At 33.8% G+C, this 15,236-nt stretch overlaps 2 protein-coding genes across 6 annotated transcripts; both read right to left on the reverse strand.

Moving 5' to 3' along the window:
• Positions 1-6,449: 6,449 nt before the first annotated feature.
• LOC112279593 (HVA22-like protein e) lies at positions 6,450-7,415 on the reverse strand. Its single transcript, XM_024514200.3, has one exon. It carries the CDS (start codon positions 7,097-7,099, stop codon positions 6,575-6,577), a length of 525 nt encoding a protein of 174 aa, XP_024369968.1. The 5' UTR covers positions 7,100-7,415; the 3' UTR covers positions 6,450-6,574.
• A 3,665-nt stretch (positions 7,416-11,080) lies between these two features.
• Positions 11,081-15,139, reverse strand: LOC112280606 (isoamylase 3, chloroplastic). 5 transcript variants are annotated; one of them, XM_090248711.1, is made up of 4 exons: positions 14,970-15,125; positions 14,245-14,761; positions 13,476-14,068; positions 11,081-13,323 (listed from the first exon to the last, which is right to left on the reverse strand). In XM_090248711.1, the coding sequence occupies exons 3-4, from the start codon at positions 13,844-13,846 to the stop codon at positions 11,382-11,384; spliced, it is 2,313 nt and encodes a 770-aa protein (XP_090104837.1). In that variant the 5' UTR covers positions 13,847-14,068; positions 14,245-14,761; positions 14,970-15,125; the 3' UTR covers positions 11,081-11,381. The 5 variants fall into 5 exon arrangements, with proteins under 5 accessions (XP_090104837.1, XP_090104839.1, XP_090104836.1 ...); XM_090248713.1 differs by having other exon boundaries at positions 14,540-14,761; positions 14,970-15,122; XM_090248710.1 differs by having other exon boundaries at positions 13,476-14,761; positions 14,970-15,139.
• Positions 15,140-15,236: the final 97 nt, after the last annotated feature.

A 15,236-nucleotide genomic window follows, 5' to 3' on the forward strand; every position in this document is an offset into this window, starting at 1 on the left:
AAATTCTCATATAAAGAATCTTTTAAAATTTTACTTCTTATTAGAAGATTCTTTGTACAAAGATTATAATAGATAGCCATGTTTGTTAGTATATTTATAAGTTGGCCATATGTTTCTTATTTTGGAAACTTATCTTACAAATTAGACATATTTCTTATGGCCTATAGGACATTGTTACATAGTTTTTTAGTAGATAATATATATAGAGGTAAGAGTAAGGTCTTCTTTGCTCTTTTAATATCTTTTTTGCATTCTATCTTTATTCAAGTCTTCTAAGTCATTTTGTATTTGGCAACTATCATTCTAGTTTTAATCCTATATCTATTTTTAATTACTTATTTTCTTCTTTTTAATCATATAAGGATATATTGTCATTTTTAGAATTTTTATGTGCTTCATATTATTCTATGCCTAATTAAGCTAATATAAAACTTTCATATGATGCATAAATAAAGAATTAAGGTTTTGCAAAATTAGATATTAAAGTATGTTTTTTAGAACTGAATTAAATATATATATATATATATATATATATATGATTAAGAGTTAAAAAAAACTTTCTTATTAAATATAAACTATTATCAGCAAATTAGTTTTTTACCAAGAATAAGGACCAAAATTCCTTCAAAACTTACTTTAATATAACATAAATACAATTTGTATGAGAGTCATGTGCTATTGTTGCCATAGAAAAGATCCTTTACAGCAAGATATCTTAAGATAAGATCTAAGCAATTGAAGAAGCAATTGTTCAATTATAAATTCTATTTAATCTAAATTAATGTATAATACACAAAACAACCTTGATAGAATCATAAATTTTTAATTATTCTAATACAAGAACAAATGACCATTAAAAAAAATAAAAATAAAAAACAAATATAATTGACAAAAGACTTGATGGTAAATTGGTATTGAAAAAGAAACTAACTAAGAATGATTGAGAATTGACAATGACATTTATTTTGAGATTTTTGTTGAACTAGCTATTACTCTACAAATTGCTACTTGCTTATTTAACCTACAATAGTAAGAAGTGATGGATATGGAAGCAATCACCCATCAATCATATTAGCAATGAATAAAAAGCAATTGAAAATTTAAAACAGTTCCAAGACAATGGTTATAAAATTAAAGAGCCATGTTGACTTAAGAAGCATTTAAATGTTGAAGAGTGTGAGTTCTACTAATAGATCTTAATTGGTGGAATTGTTAAAAATATAGATTTTAGTTATTTAAATATAAAATATTAATATTAGAGATTTTTTTTAATAATTTAAGTATTTATTAGAATTTAGCAATGTTTATAGGATACAAGAGTCTCATTAGAGAAAATTTTATAAAAATAGAATCTTAATAAGTCTTGAAAGCAATTATTTTAGTTGATTTAGTATTTTTACTTATTATTGAGTATTAGAAGATAGTTATTAAGATTGATGTCTATGTTGGCCTTCTATTTACATATAATACTTATAAAAAAATATATAAATATTTTTTAGTATTTAAAAGAAGTATAAAAAAGAATCTCATATTTTTTTTTACTTATTTATATTAGAAATATGATTTATAATTGATTTAAATTTATTTTATTACTAAAAAAATCACTAAGATAGGATAATGTAGCTTCAATATGATATTAGAATTATAAAAAATTTATAAAAATATTTAAAATTTATTTATATTTTTTTAGGGATATTTAGAGAAAATTTCAAGACTTTGGTAAAATTGAGTTTCTACCACATATGGAGCTATTATGAAGAAATGGAGCAAGATTTGAATATCATACAAAGTTTATAAGCTAATTTGATGTTTTTTTTATTATTTTTTATTTTTAATATTTTGGTGAAGTCAAAAATACAAAAAGATGAATTTTACTAGTAAAAAATAGGAGGACTAGCAACTAGTTTAGTCCTTGTAAGAAGAGAGGTAAACAAATTTCATATAGATTGTAGCACTTTAAATATAGTTAGGAGGATAAGACTAATGACTTGTGGCCTCTCTTAGCAACCTAAATACATTACATGTGAGCTTTTACAAGGCTCAAATCCTTGGTCAATAAGCAAGTTATCTTTGAAATAAAACATTTTCACTTAATTTTTTATTTATTTACTCGCTTTCTTTAAACATTCATAACTTATTCATAAAAAAGAAGATGCATAAGTTCCATATAAATTATAATGCCTTAAATTTAGTTAGGAGGATAAGACTAAGGCCTTATGGCCTTTCTTAGCAATCCAAATACATTACATGTGAGCCTTGATGAAGCTCAAATCCTTGGTCTATAAGCAAGTTATTCTTAAAATAAAATATTTTCACTTAATTTTTTATTTATTTACTTGCTTTCTTTAAACCTTCATAACTTATTCATAATAACTTGGATTTATATATTTTTTACATCATTAAAAAGATAAAAAAAATCTTTTAAAAAATATTATTTTATTTTATATTTTTTACTTTTTATTGAATGAAAACTCAGTGAACAAAATGTGACTAAGTTTTGGATTGTGTAATTGCTTGATTTCATTTATTTCACTTTTTTGTATTTTTTTTCTTTCTTATTATTTATTTCTTTCACTTTATATCACTAATAATAAAAAATTCTTGATTGATGCCATCTTATAAATTTGAATTGAGGGGTGGAATTTACCCTCACAAAGAATTGATTAGAGATTGTATGAAAAGAAGATTTAAGACTTTCTTAAAAAGTGGTAGCAACCACTTGCCCATCAAACCTCCAAAAAATTGAATTATTATATTGTTACTGTTCCTAATAATATTCTTGGTTTTAACACTTGTTCTTGGTCTTGAATCTTTAAAACTTAGATCTACAATTAGATCTGATCTATTTACTTAGATTTAATACAAATTCATACATATAATTACTTGATCTACAAGATCTACCTACTACTTTGATCCAAAACTACTTATGTAATATAAAATCTAACAAGATATTATTTCATCCATTCAACATCAAAGGTTTCAATATTAGTTGTATATTTTAAATATATATACATTGTCCCTAAATTAGCCTCTTAAATCTTCTTTTTGGTCCTTTTAGTCCTACTTCTAATTTCCTATATCTTCCTACTATTTTCTAATAATAATAATAACCACAATAATAACAACAAAAAGAATATATAAAAAAGAAACATAAATTCTTTAATATTCTTTCCAAATCTTAGCTACTATCCAAATTTAATTAGATGTTTTATCCATCATGATAAAAATTTATCCAATCTTAGTGGTCATCTCATTAATTAAATACTATTATTACAAAAAATTCAATAAGTACCAAAGATTTATCCTTAATATCAATTTTATTGTCCTAAGTTGATGGTTTATTAAATATCCAATTACACCTAATTAACATCATTTAATTGAGTAAAAAGTCTAAAAAGTCAAGAAATAAATAGCTAATAGGGATTTATAACTTTAGCATCTAAATTAAAGCATACTTATATGCAAAATAATTTTGGTATTGAATCAAAATCAAATAATAAAATTTAAGATTTCTTTATAATGTTTGTTTTCAGATGACCAAATTTTTTTGTATAGAAATTATAATTTAATATAGCTTATATTACTATTCTTATTAGAAACATCTTTTAAGATTAAGTAATAATTATTTAATATTATTAAATATATGAAAAATATTTAAATGTATATATATATTGAATCTATATTTTTTGTAAATTAAATATTTTAATAAATAAAAATTTATCATATTATAAATCTTATTTACATAAATTCTAAAAGGTTAACAAAATATCACAATAGAAACTTATAAGTAGCTTTGAGAAAACTTATTATATGAAATTGGCATGAAATTGATCAAGAATTGAAAAAAATGTATTCATATTAAAAAAAATATTATTGCTGATAATATAAAATAATGAATATAATTATAAATATATTCTTGTATGATTTTAATATTATTATAAAATAATTGAATATAAAATATATAATATTGAAAAAGTAAAAGTTGTATTTCTTTTGCAATAACAAATTTTTATTTTTATTTTCCAATACTTTATTTTTATTAAGTTAAAAAGATATTTTATTCTCTTTAAATCAAGTACCATATAGTGTATTTATTTCTTAGATTAATATTACTTGATTGATGTTTATATATTATTTTACAAAATAAATAAATTACAATCTAAATTGCAAAGAAAAATTTCGCCATGTTTATATTTTAGCAATGAATTTTATAAAGTGTCTTCTTTTTATCAAAAACAAATGGCAATTATATTTAATTCATAGAAATCAAAAATTACAGAAACCTTGATTTGAAATTTTAGCAATTATACAAGGTTCGAATTTAATAAAGAATTTTCAATCTTAATTCTAGTTTTGATGTAATGTCCTGGTATTTGCTTGTAAAATGTTACATAGTTTATCAAATTTAGACAATCCTACTACTAATTAGATATTTTTCTAATCAGCAATTAGCATCTATCATTCATTTCCAAGTCTTAACATCAAAATAGTATGTTTATCTGTATGCTACAAAACATGAAAAATAAAACTCTAATCTAAGCTAGATGGTTGCAAAAATATAAGTGAAAAGCAAGGAAACAAGACACAAAAAAAGTTGAGTTCAGGTTTCATGGGGAATTTCTTTGTATGAGAAGAGACACCAACAATGAGAAAAAAAAAAAAAGCAAGCTTTTAATACCCTATGAGGCAAAAACAAGATTTAGAATAGAGTGCTTCATTTTGAATTCTTAGCTTTATAAATAAGGTGCTGATTGTTTAATTGTTTGATACATAAAGTGCACACTTGTTAGATTCGATGAAGATTTGCACGTTTTGTGAATTAAAAGTTTGTGTCTTGTTGAGCACAAATTCATGAAATTGGCTGAATGAAGTTAAAATGAACACTGTTACGAGTGCTGCATAATATCAATTAATGTGTTAGTTCTATCCCCAAATATAACAGAATGCGAGAAATAAAAAAAGATCAATGCACATCTACTTTACCTGTATTCAATAGAAATCTTTTATGAAAAAGACAAAATAACAAATGAATGCTTTAACTGACATGAATGAACTTCTTCAAAAGAAAAACAAGGGTCTTGGGTTGTCTCCGAATTTCTTCCTGAACACTGATTGCTCCTAATTTTAACTTCTCGATGTGCTCAATGAAGCTGCAACTGTTTTGGTGAGTTGGGAGTGCTGAGAAGCAGATTCTATGCAAACTCAGTTTGAACTGTAGGATTGTGACTAATAACCGTTATTAAAATATTCAAGAGCTTATAACTCAAGGTTTGCGTAATTGTAAAAACTACATAATAAGGTCGAATTTGATGAGTAGAAGGCATATTGAGGAGTCCATGTTAATGGTCATAAACACATTGCATAACAGTCGAGGTAAAAGCTTCTCAACATTAGTCTCAGGAGTGGAATCTAATTTATATAATAGGTCTGGCTTGCAAATACTTTTCCCGGTCTCACTCCTGTCCAGACGAGGGTTAACAACCGTTTCTGATTGCTGCCTATCAGTTATCAGAAGTAAGGAACGTACAGAAACTTATAATACGGAGCTTACAGGAGCCGGATGCTACAAAGCTAATATTTGTGCTATTCGAGCTCATCACTCAAACAAAGAAGTCGTGACACCACACAAGCATCACTAAAATCAAGTCCATAAAAGCCTAAAAACGCATAAAACCACAGAACCATGAGAAAGAGAGAGCAAAGCCTCGCATACGTGATCTTGCGTGAAGCACTTGCATGCCTAGTTAAATGGTAAGTCCATGCGAGGAGACAGGTTCACCAATAGAAAACATTTTCCACCACTTAACTATGCGAAAACAGGTGAGACCACTGAAACACTGCAAGAGCAAAAGCACACTTATGGCACATTCTTCCAGTTGATGTAAAATTCATCCTGTAGAACAACCACAACGCTATATCCAAGCACATTAGGAAAGTTGATACCACCCAAGTAAACTATAGCAGTTTCTTTTGCACATCTTCAAAAGTATATTACCCGGAAATCCACAAATGAGTTTCGGATTGATCTAAAATACTTTGAGATGTTGACGCACTAGGTGCAGCTTTCCGTCCTCTATTACTTCAATGGAAATCATGGCCTCAGTATGCTTGGAAATAGCATAACATTTTTCATTTAAACAAGTGCGCACGCTATGTAGGCAGGATCTAAGACTCCTACCCTAATTCGCCAGGTACAGTTACAGAGCTCGGTTTGCAATCATCTCAGTTTACACGTGAATCACTAGATCACAGTTGAAGAGCGCCATTGAGGAAGAAAACACTTCTAGACGAGGTATATCAATACTACTAGCACAACCCTATTGACATGATCAAATATTAGTACACTTATGATAGTGCAACTGGCATACAGTTTATCCAAAAAGTGCCACATTAACGACATGATCGAAAGAGGCCATGCAAATGAGTTTCCACCATGAACTGCACGCACCTAAAAAACAAGGGCACAATGTAGCCCAACTTAAAATAAGTAATCATTTCTAAAATGTTCCAAAAGATGTGTTATCACGAAAACACAGGACAAGTTCACATCCCTCAGTCCAACCCTAACCGGCATTTAATCTGAATCCGGATCTGAGGAAGATTCCTTATCCATCACCTCTTCTACTTTATTATCATTAAGATCCTTGACAGCTATTTCCATGATCCTATCAAAAGCATCTGATCTGTTCTCCTTGATGTAAGTTGATACCAATGCCTGCGTCTCAGAACTGATAGAACCCAACAACTTCCGCTGCCCTTCGGTAAGCTTCTGGTCAGAGACACCAGTGGTAGCATTCAAGTAAGGACTCACAAACTTCTGATACAAGATGATCCCACCTCGGAACTGTGGCAAGACGAGCCACGAAGCAACGATGAGCTTGAGTGTCGAGTAGAAAGGGATCCACGCCAGAACTGGACCTGCAGCCATTTCCATCAGCGAAACCAACGAGTACAGCACCCAGTACGTCAGCCATTGCTGGTCATCCTCCTTGTCGGCACTCTCAATAGCCATGATCGATGCATATAAGGGGTATATCAACATCATCGCGGGCCCAGACAAGCTGTAAATCCGTAAAGAAAGTGGCCATAACAACCCCATCTCAACGTTGGGGCCGCACGCCCTGCGCCTCCACTCCCTCTCTACTCAGAATCAGACCAGATGGGAACCAAATCAGACCTAGAACCAAAACAAAAAGTGAAAATAACACAGAACCAAAACAAAGATGAATCAACTGCGGCTCTACTCCACTCTCGCAGACAAGAGAAAGCGCAACAGCAACATAGATGCGAGACTGTGAATGCCGGGGGCCAGCGATGACGTCCCTCCCTGCGGGCGAATTCATGCGAAGCAAAGCATGGCAAAGCAACGCGATCGGCCGCAACGGGGTGGAGCTCCCAACTAGCTCAGTGCGAGATGCGGCTTTAGGGCCCTTCACAAGGTCTTGCCTACGTGGCAGAAAATGATACTCCTACTTGGCGGGAACGCCGTCCCGCAATTGACGTGTCACTTGGGATCTTCGGGACGTCTTTATTCCCGCCATTAATGCCAGGTTGGGTTTTGCTTCCGACTGTTTGGGACGGCGCGGTGGGAATGGGGCTATTCTCATACGTTTGCAAATTAGTGAAGAATAAGAATTGGTATTTACAAGAGATTTCAAGTTCATGTTATTGGCAAATCAAAGATATTCTACAAATCATACCCAATGTGATTCAATGTATCAAATTTTCGACTTTAGTCACATTTTCTCAAATTTGTAAATTTAAATGGAATGACTTGGTGAAAGGAATTAATATTATATAATAATTCAATATAATTATGAACTATATATTCAATCAGTTGTAATTTTAGAATGTTATTTTGATATGTTACGGTTGTTTACATTTACATAATTGATAATGTCCTCTGTAATGATAAAAATTCAAATAAACAACAGTGATTTACACGTTTTTAATTGCAATGTGAATTTTGTAAAATAACAAAAATAATATTGAAGGTTAAAATATATTTATATATATATATATATATATATATATCCCACGATTCCTACAAAACATCTATAAATTAATCATACAAATAATATGTATATATATATATATATATATATATATATAGCTAATGTTATGCACAAAAGAACTTAAGAGTTTTAAGCAACCATAGAGTATACAAAAAATATTGATGAGACTAAGAATGGCTTCAGACTTTTGTATATATTATTTAACCTAAAAACTATATAATAACTTTCTATAAACTACAAGAATTAAAACATAACCTTTAAAGTCAAGGGAAGCTTTATAGTAGCTTATTAAAGGTACTAAACTTCTTGAAGCAATCCATGTAACCACATGGCACACCTACAAAATTAATCTTTGTCTAAAAAGCATTTTTGATGTTTCTTGAAGTTTCTCGAAAAAAAAATACTTGATATGTTTATAATTTTTTTATATTTACCTATACTTAGTTCTATTTACTTAAATAATATTAGTATATATACATGATTTAGTTTATATAAGAATATTAAAATAAAATAAAAAATTGAATTACACTCATATGCACAAATAATAGATTGAAAATAAAATTTCATATTTACATTCTAAAGTATCATTATGTTTTATAAAATTTTAATATTCACCATACAACACGAGTTATTTTAATAGTTGTTTGTTTTATTTTTGTATAAAATAATATGAAAATACTTTAATTTACATAATTCATATTTAAAAATATTTTTTTTATGTTTATAGTTTATAAATAATTTATTGAATTAATTAAAAATAATAGATTATGTAAATTAAATAAAACTAAATAAAATATTAAAAATCAATTATGGTTAATCTATTTTTACAAAAAGGAATATAGTTTAATAAAAATTATACATCTTTATATAATATGTATATTTTTTAAATACTAATACCATTATTAAAATATTAAAATTTGTAGTAGGTAAAAGATAAACTATAATATCAATTGAAAGTTAAATAATAACTATTGTTAAAATTTTACATTAATAAATTCAAACATATTTATTTTTTATACCTGGCTAAATTACATTAATAACTATTGTTAAAATTTTTTATACCTGGCTACTATAATATGAAATCTTAAATAAAGCTTTGATCTTTATCATTTTTATTTAAAAAACTGTTTAAAATATATAATAATTATATTATATAATTAGATAAGTAGATAATTATTTACAAGTATAAAAACACTTTTATAATTAAAAAAATCAGAAATAAAAAATCAGTTTATAGATGCTAGCTGATTTTAAATTTTATAAAAGTTAAAAAAACTTATATATATATATATATATATATATATATATACATACACATACATGCAATATTCTTCCATTAATAAATCTCCTAAAAAAGATTGATTCTTAATAGTTAATCAAGATTTTGAGCACCATTTTTTGGAACCAACTTTGCATGATTAATAAAATTTAGTATCTATTAATTAATTAATTTTTATTGACTTTCATTAAAATCACACAAGTTATGAACAAAGGCCATGTGGATGCCATAAAAAAAGTGACCAAGTTAGATTATAGGACCTGATCTTCGATATGCCACCTTTGATGATAGAAAACCTCTAATAGTAACATTTCCCCTTGGAACAGATGATATTAATTATGGGAGAACACTAACCATATATATATATATATATATATATATATGTAATTTTTGTAAGTTTTTGAAATTATAAACTTTTGATTTAATTTTTTTGGGAATGTTTTTGGATCAATTGTAACCGCAATGAAATTGTATGCGTTGGAGTAAATAGGATTATTATTTTCTCTTCAAATCGAAGACACACAATGTTCAGAATGACCAAATTTTTCTGGAATCACTTGCGATGGACTGAAAAAGAGTTCGCATCGTTTTCAGAGGACAATTAAAAACCTTCTTCTGGTCCAAGGCTCACTTCAGTATCTCCATTCCCTCTGTTTCTTTGAATCTTAATATTATATGTGAGTGGATGTCCATGAAATGTTTGGTATCTGAAACGGTGTGCAAACATGAATTATGAGAGAGTGTGTGTAGAACAGCGAATGCAAACTCTTCAGCTGCCGGTACTATTGCTGGAGAATCTGTTGCACCTCAACAGGGAAAAACACAAAAAAGCAAGATCCAGTGGACACTGCAAATGGTGGGCTGGACAGGATCCAGCTTACTTTGACGCCCAGATCGCACAAGTGCTTGGACTTGCCAATATAATTTCAGCATTGGTCACACGTTTTGAGCTGCCAAGCTTATTTCAGCATGAGCAGCTCACGAGTCACGAATGGCCCTGCCACACTGTTCTGCAGCATGTGCGCAGATGCTATTTGAATTGTAGATTCGTTGAGTTTTGGTGACTCATCTCACTTGTGTTTCGTAAAATAAGTTGCTGCAGGATCCATTCCTTTAGTCTAATGCTTCCATTCGTTCAGATTTTGCTGTTTCTGGCAGGTTACAGCATGAATTGCTCGTCCAAAACTAGATGCAAGGTGACGCAAGTATAGGAAGTGCGTCCACGAAGGCAAAGTATGCTTGGTGGTCTCCTTTACCGTCATTGATATCTTTGTGGGCCCTCTGTGGCTAGCGCCAAACAAGACTTCAATATCGTACATGTTGCCACCCTGGTCACCGAATTCTAAATTATAGTACCTTGACCTTCATCGTTTTGGAAGTTGTGAGGTAGCACAGCGCAACGAGGTAGTATCAAGTGAGCCTCCGCCTTTTTGTCTTGGTAAAAGCTTTCCAGCCAGCGTTTGGTAGACCCATCGGTCTATGTGATCACTCCCTAACCAGCAGGCGAAGAAACGGATTTCTCATTTATTTGCACCACTACCTGCATACAAAACTGTTGGTTTTTCTTATTTATTTTCTTTTGTTTCGAGCTTAAAACTCAACTGTAGTTTTAATTTTTTTTCTATCTGACCCTTTCGAGATTCTTACCATTAACAGTTTCGTGTACTCAGTTGTGGATATTGAGAAGCAAGGATTTAAAACAGGATTGTTCCTGAACTATAAGTTGTGATACTGGATGTTTTTTGAAGTTACGCCCCTATTGTCATCCAAAAAATCACAAAATAGATTAGCAGGGCAGATCTGGATAGTCGTTGATTAAGGGATCAAAACAAGTACTCGAGCGTTAGGCTTAAGCTGAGCCTCAAAACAAGGTTTATGAGTGACAGTTCCACTCATTCAGTGCTCTGCACTCGACTATCAATACACAGACAAAAATAGATTACTGGATTAGAAGCGCCTAAGCTGGGCATTCCGTTTACTATAATGGTACTGCAGAAATCCGCACATTGAATCCTTCCCTGCTTGGTATGTACGAGTCAGCTACACGTTGTTGGTCCAACTCGTTTTTTGATTTTCTTGTCAAACCTTTACGATCTAGCATGGAACACAACTGAAGAGAAAGAACTCATCTCATAATGGTTCCCGACCCTAACCTTGCCTTCATCGCAAAAGTCATCTGGAGATGGTAAGTTCGTGTCCACAACCCGCACCCAATGCTTACCAGAAGGTGGAGCCGGGACCTCCACTGGCACCGAAAAATTGTGCGAGTTGAAGGCAACGTACAGATCACCTCCACCCAAGTTACGTTCATGAAGAGTGAAAGCAATGAACCGGCTCTCTGGATTCGACCAGTCATGCTCGTGCCAAGTCACATCATTGTCAGAGAGAAACGATTCTCGTCCAAGAAGAGGGTGCTCTTTACGAAACCTTATGGTCGATGCAAAGAAACGAAACTGAAAATCACGCTTCGACTCCAGCTGTTTCCATTGATAGTGGTTGATTACAGTATCGTGTCCATAGCTGTTGTTGTTCCCAAAGCGCGTATGTCCATATTCGTCTCCCATCAAGATCATGGGCGTACCCTGGGAGACCATCAGTGCTACTTGGAAGTTTTTCATCTGCCGATTACGAATGGCATTCACTCCATTATCATTTGTTTCGCCTTCAACCCCACAATTCCAGCTGAGGTTATCATTGGAGCCATCCTGCCCAGCTTCCCCGTTCGCTGCATTGTGTTTCATGTTGTACGCTACGAGGTCGTAAAGAGAAAACCCATCGTGTGCAATCACAAAATTGATACTATGGTAGGGTTTCCTATTATGGTTGTGATACAAATCAGCAGAGCCAGCTAACCGAGTGGCGAACGGCCCTTTCATTCTTGCATCCCCTCTGATAAATCTTCGAACATCGTCACGATATTTTCCATTCCATTCAGCCCATCTGTCCCAGTTAGGAAAGTGGCCGACGAGATACAAGCCTCCACAATCCCAGGGCTCGGCAATCAGCTTAGTATTCCTCAGTACAGGATCATGTGCAATGGCTTTCACGATAGGAGGCGACGAGAGAGGTTTACCATCAGTATCACGGCAGAGGATGCTAGCAAGGTCGAACCGGAAGCCATCGATGTGGTACTCTGTGACCCAGTGGCGGAGACTGTCCAGGATGAGCTGCATGACGACAGGATGATTACAGTTGAAAGTATTTCCACAGCCGCCGTAGTTTGCAAGCTGCACATAGTTATTTAAATCCACTATGTAGTAAATCAGGTTGTCAATGCCACGGAAGGATGTGAGATAAGGATGCTCATCGTCAGCCTCGTTCGTGTGGTTGTAAACCACGTCTAGTATCACCTCAATGCCTGCATTGTGCAGAGCACGGACCATTTGCTTGAACTCATTCGAAGCTGCCACAGGCCCACCGCCATTGCTTGCGAACCGGCTCATAGGTGCAAAAAAGTTTATCGTTGAGTAGCCCCATGTGTTAAGCATGTGGTCTCGCAGATTAGGCCTTCTCTGAAACTCGAACTCATCGTATTCAAATACTGGCAGTAGCTCAACGGCATTAATCCCTAGTTCCTTTAAATGAGGAATCTTCTCAATCAGTCCCAGGTAGCTTCCCCTTACACCTTGCTCTAATCCAGAAGACTCATCTCTTGTAAAGCTACGCAAACTCATTTCGTAGATAATGAGGTCTTTCTCGGGTAGAGAAGGCGCCTGATAGCCTTCTCCCCAGTCAAAAGCAGCTGCAGTGAAATCGTAAGTGCCGAAAAAGTTTGCCATCTTCTGACTTAAATCACCGAACACACGGCGACCCTCCACCAATTTGGCGTAAGGGTCGAGCAACACCTTCTGGCTATCAAAACGGTGGCCCTCCCCCCATCCCTTTGGCCCATCTACACGGTAGCCATACAACACCCCCTTAAGGGGAAGCTCATTTATCAGAACGTGCCATGTGTTGTCCGTTTTATGTTTGTGAGGGTCTAATTCAATCACTTGAGTGGGTGCATCTGTGCTCGAAGGCTCCAGGTATCTGTGACATCACAGGTATATTCGTATTATGAGGGATCTTTGCAGAGAACGTGTTTGCATGTAGAACGGTCTAACTAAAAAGAAACACATTCAAAGAGTAGTCAGGTTTTGGCATGAAACCAGGAAGACTTGCCCAAGTCCAGAAAGACTTACATACACAAGGACACCGATGTCGCATGTTGAGAGAAGAGAGCAAAATTGATTCCTTTCTCAACTTGAGAAACACCTAGAGGGAGAGCCTGGCCACGTTCACAAGTAAATGAGCCCGCTCCTGCAGTTGTCGGTGCCTCGACAGCAGCACAAGGACGCAGCGTGTGGCGAATTTTGCTGGTGCCATCGTGAAGCTCCTCGCGCGAGCGCAGTTTCAAAACGACGGGGTCCATGCGCTTCTGGAAGGAAGAGCTCAGGCTCGATCCTGAATGAGGAGAAACAGCGCAATTGGTGGTGCCAGGAAACGACCGATTAGGTATCGGAGAAGAGAGACACGAGAATCGCCACTGCGAAAGTTTAAAGAGGGTTGCCATGGCCACGGTCGAGGAGCACGCACTGCCTGGTTAGTCAATGTAGAGTAGGACGGCGGAGTAGGTCAGTGATGCACAATACTGCTTGACATAGACAAAATCTTCAAAAGAATTTGCAATCCCAATACTTCAGTGATTTAGAGACTCAGTCCAAGCATCTTCCACATGTATCTTCACATGTGGCAAGCTTGACTGCTAATTGCGGCTTCTTCATCGCAACTAACCCTGGGATGGTCAATCACACCCACCCACAGCTTTCAGTTCTCTGTGTAAGGACTTCAACAAAACGAATCATCACCACAATTTTGTGGGACAAAGCATGTGATCCAGACAACCAACTTAGAATCAGCATACGGTAAGAAATTATTATAATATATCCACACCCACACACACATACCCACCCACACATCTGTCTGAGCATGTGGATATATGTATGTTTATATCTATATATATATATATATATATATATATAACGTTGTTATCAGAGCTTGATTGTCGAAGTGGATCCCTCGAGTGTATGTGTCCTGGTTCGTGAGTTCACTTGAACGGCGCCAGGATTACACAGCTGCGTGCGATTACACACCAGGTTTTGCTAGTTCCCCAATTCATTATCCCTCAACCTAAGCCGGACAGAAGCGCAATAGATCTCTGCACTGGATGAAGAAAAGAGCTTTTGGCATGCGGAACTGCCAGAACCTGGCAGTTACAACTCCACATTGATTCATACTCGTGTTGGCATATACTCCTGCTCGCAAGTGTTGGCATACTCCTCATACTCAAACAAAGTCCGAGATTCGACACTCTGATATTATCTCGAGTTGTAATGGACTAAATGTTAACAAAAGTCTTACTCAATGCTCGGCACAAACAGCCCTTCCGAAATTAAGGTCTGATGTGTAACTACATTGCATGAAGGCTCTGGAAGAAATGAAGAAAGTTACTCCTCAAAGACGGCAACGCTCCAAGAATAAGTCAACGGTTACTTGCAAGAGGTAAAAGCACCCAAAAAATCTTTGCACAAGCCTCACGCGCATGAAACATTGCATTATGGAACTGTGCGAATCCATTCATGGAATGTTCAAAGAGAAATTCCCGTCAACTAAAGATCAGGAGATGACAAACTTACAAGCACGGCGCCTCTACGGAAATTGGAAGAGAGCATGAGAATCCACTAGAAGCACTACGTTCCGTGTTCTAGACTGCTGTCCAAGAACAAGCTGATTTAATATTCTATACTAGAGGACAGTGCCCAGGGAAGCGCAACGCCTCGTAATGGACAATAAGAGCACATTCTGGAGCAAATTAACTAGAGAAACCCTCTAACCCTACCACAAAAAATTGTGGTGCATTGACTGTCCTTGGTTGACGAAAAGCAATCTGCGCAATGGTCATA

Source organism: Physcomitrium patens, chromosome 3 (assembly GCF_059467195.1).
Source record: "Physcomitrium patens ecotype Gransden chromosome 3, ASM5946719v1, whole genome shotgun sequence".
Taxonomy (NCBI): domain Eukaryota; kingdom Viridiplantae; phylum Streptophyta; class Bryopsida; order Funariales; family Funariaceae; genus Physcomitrium; species Physcomitrium patens.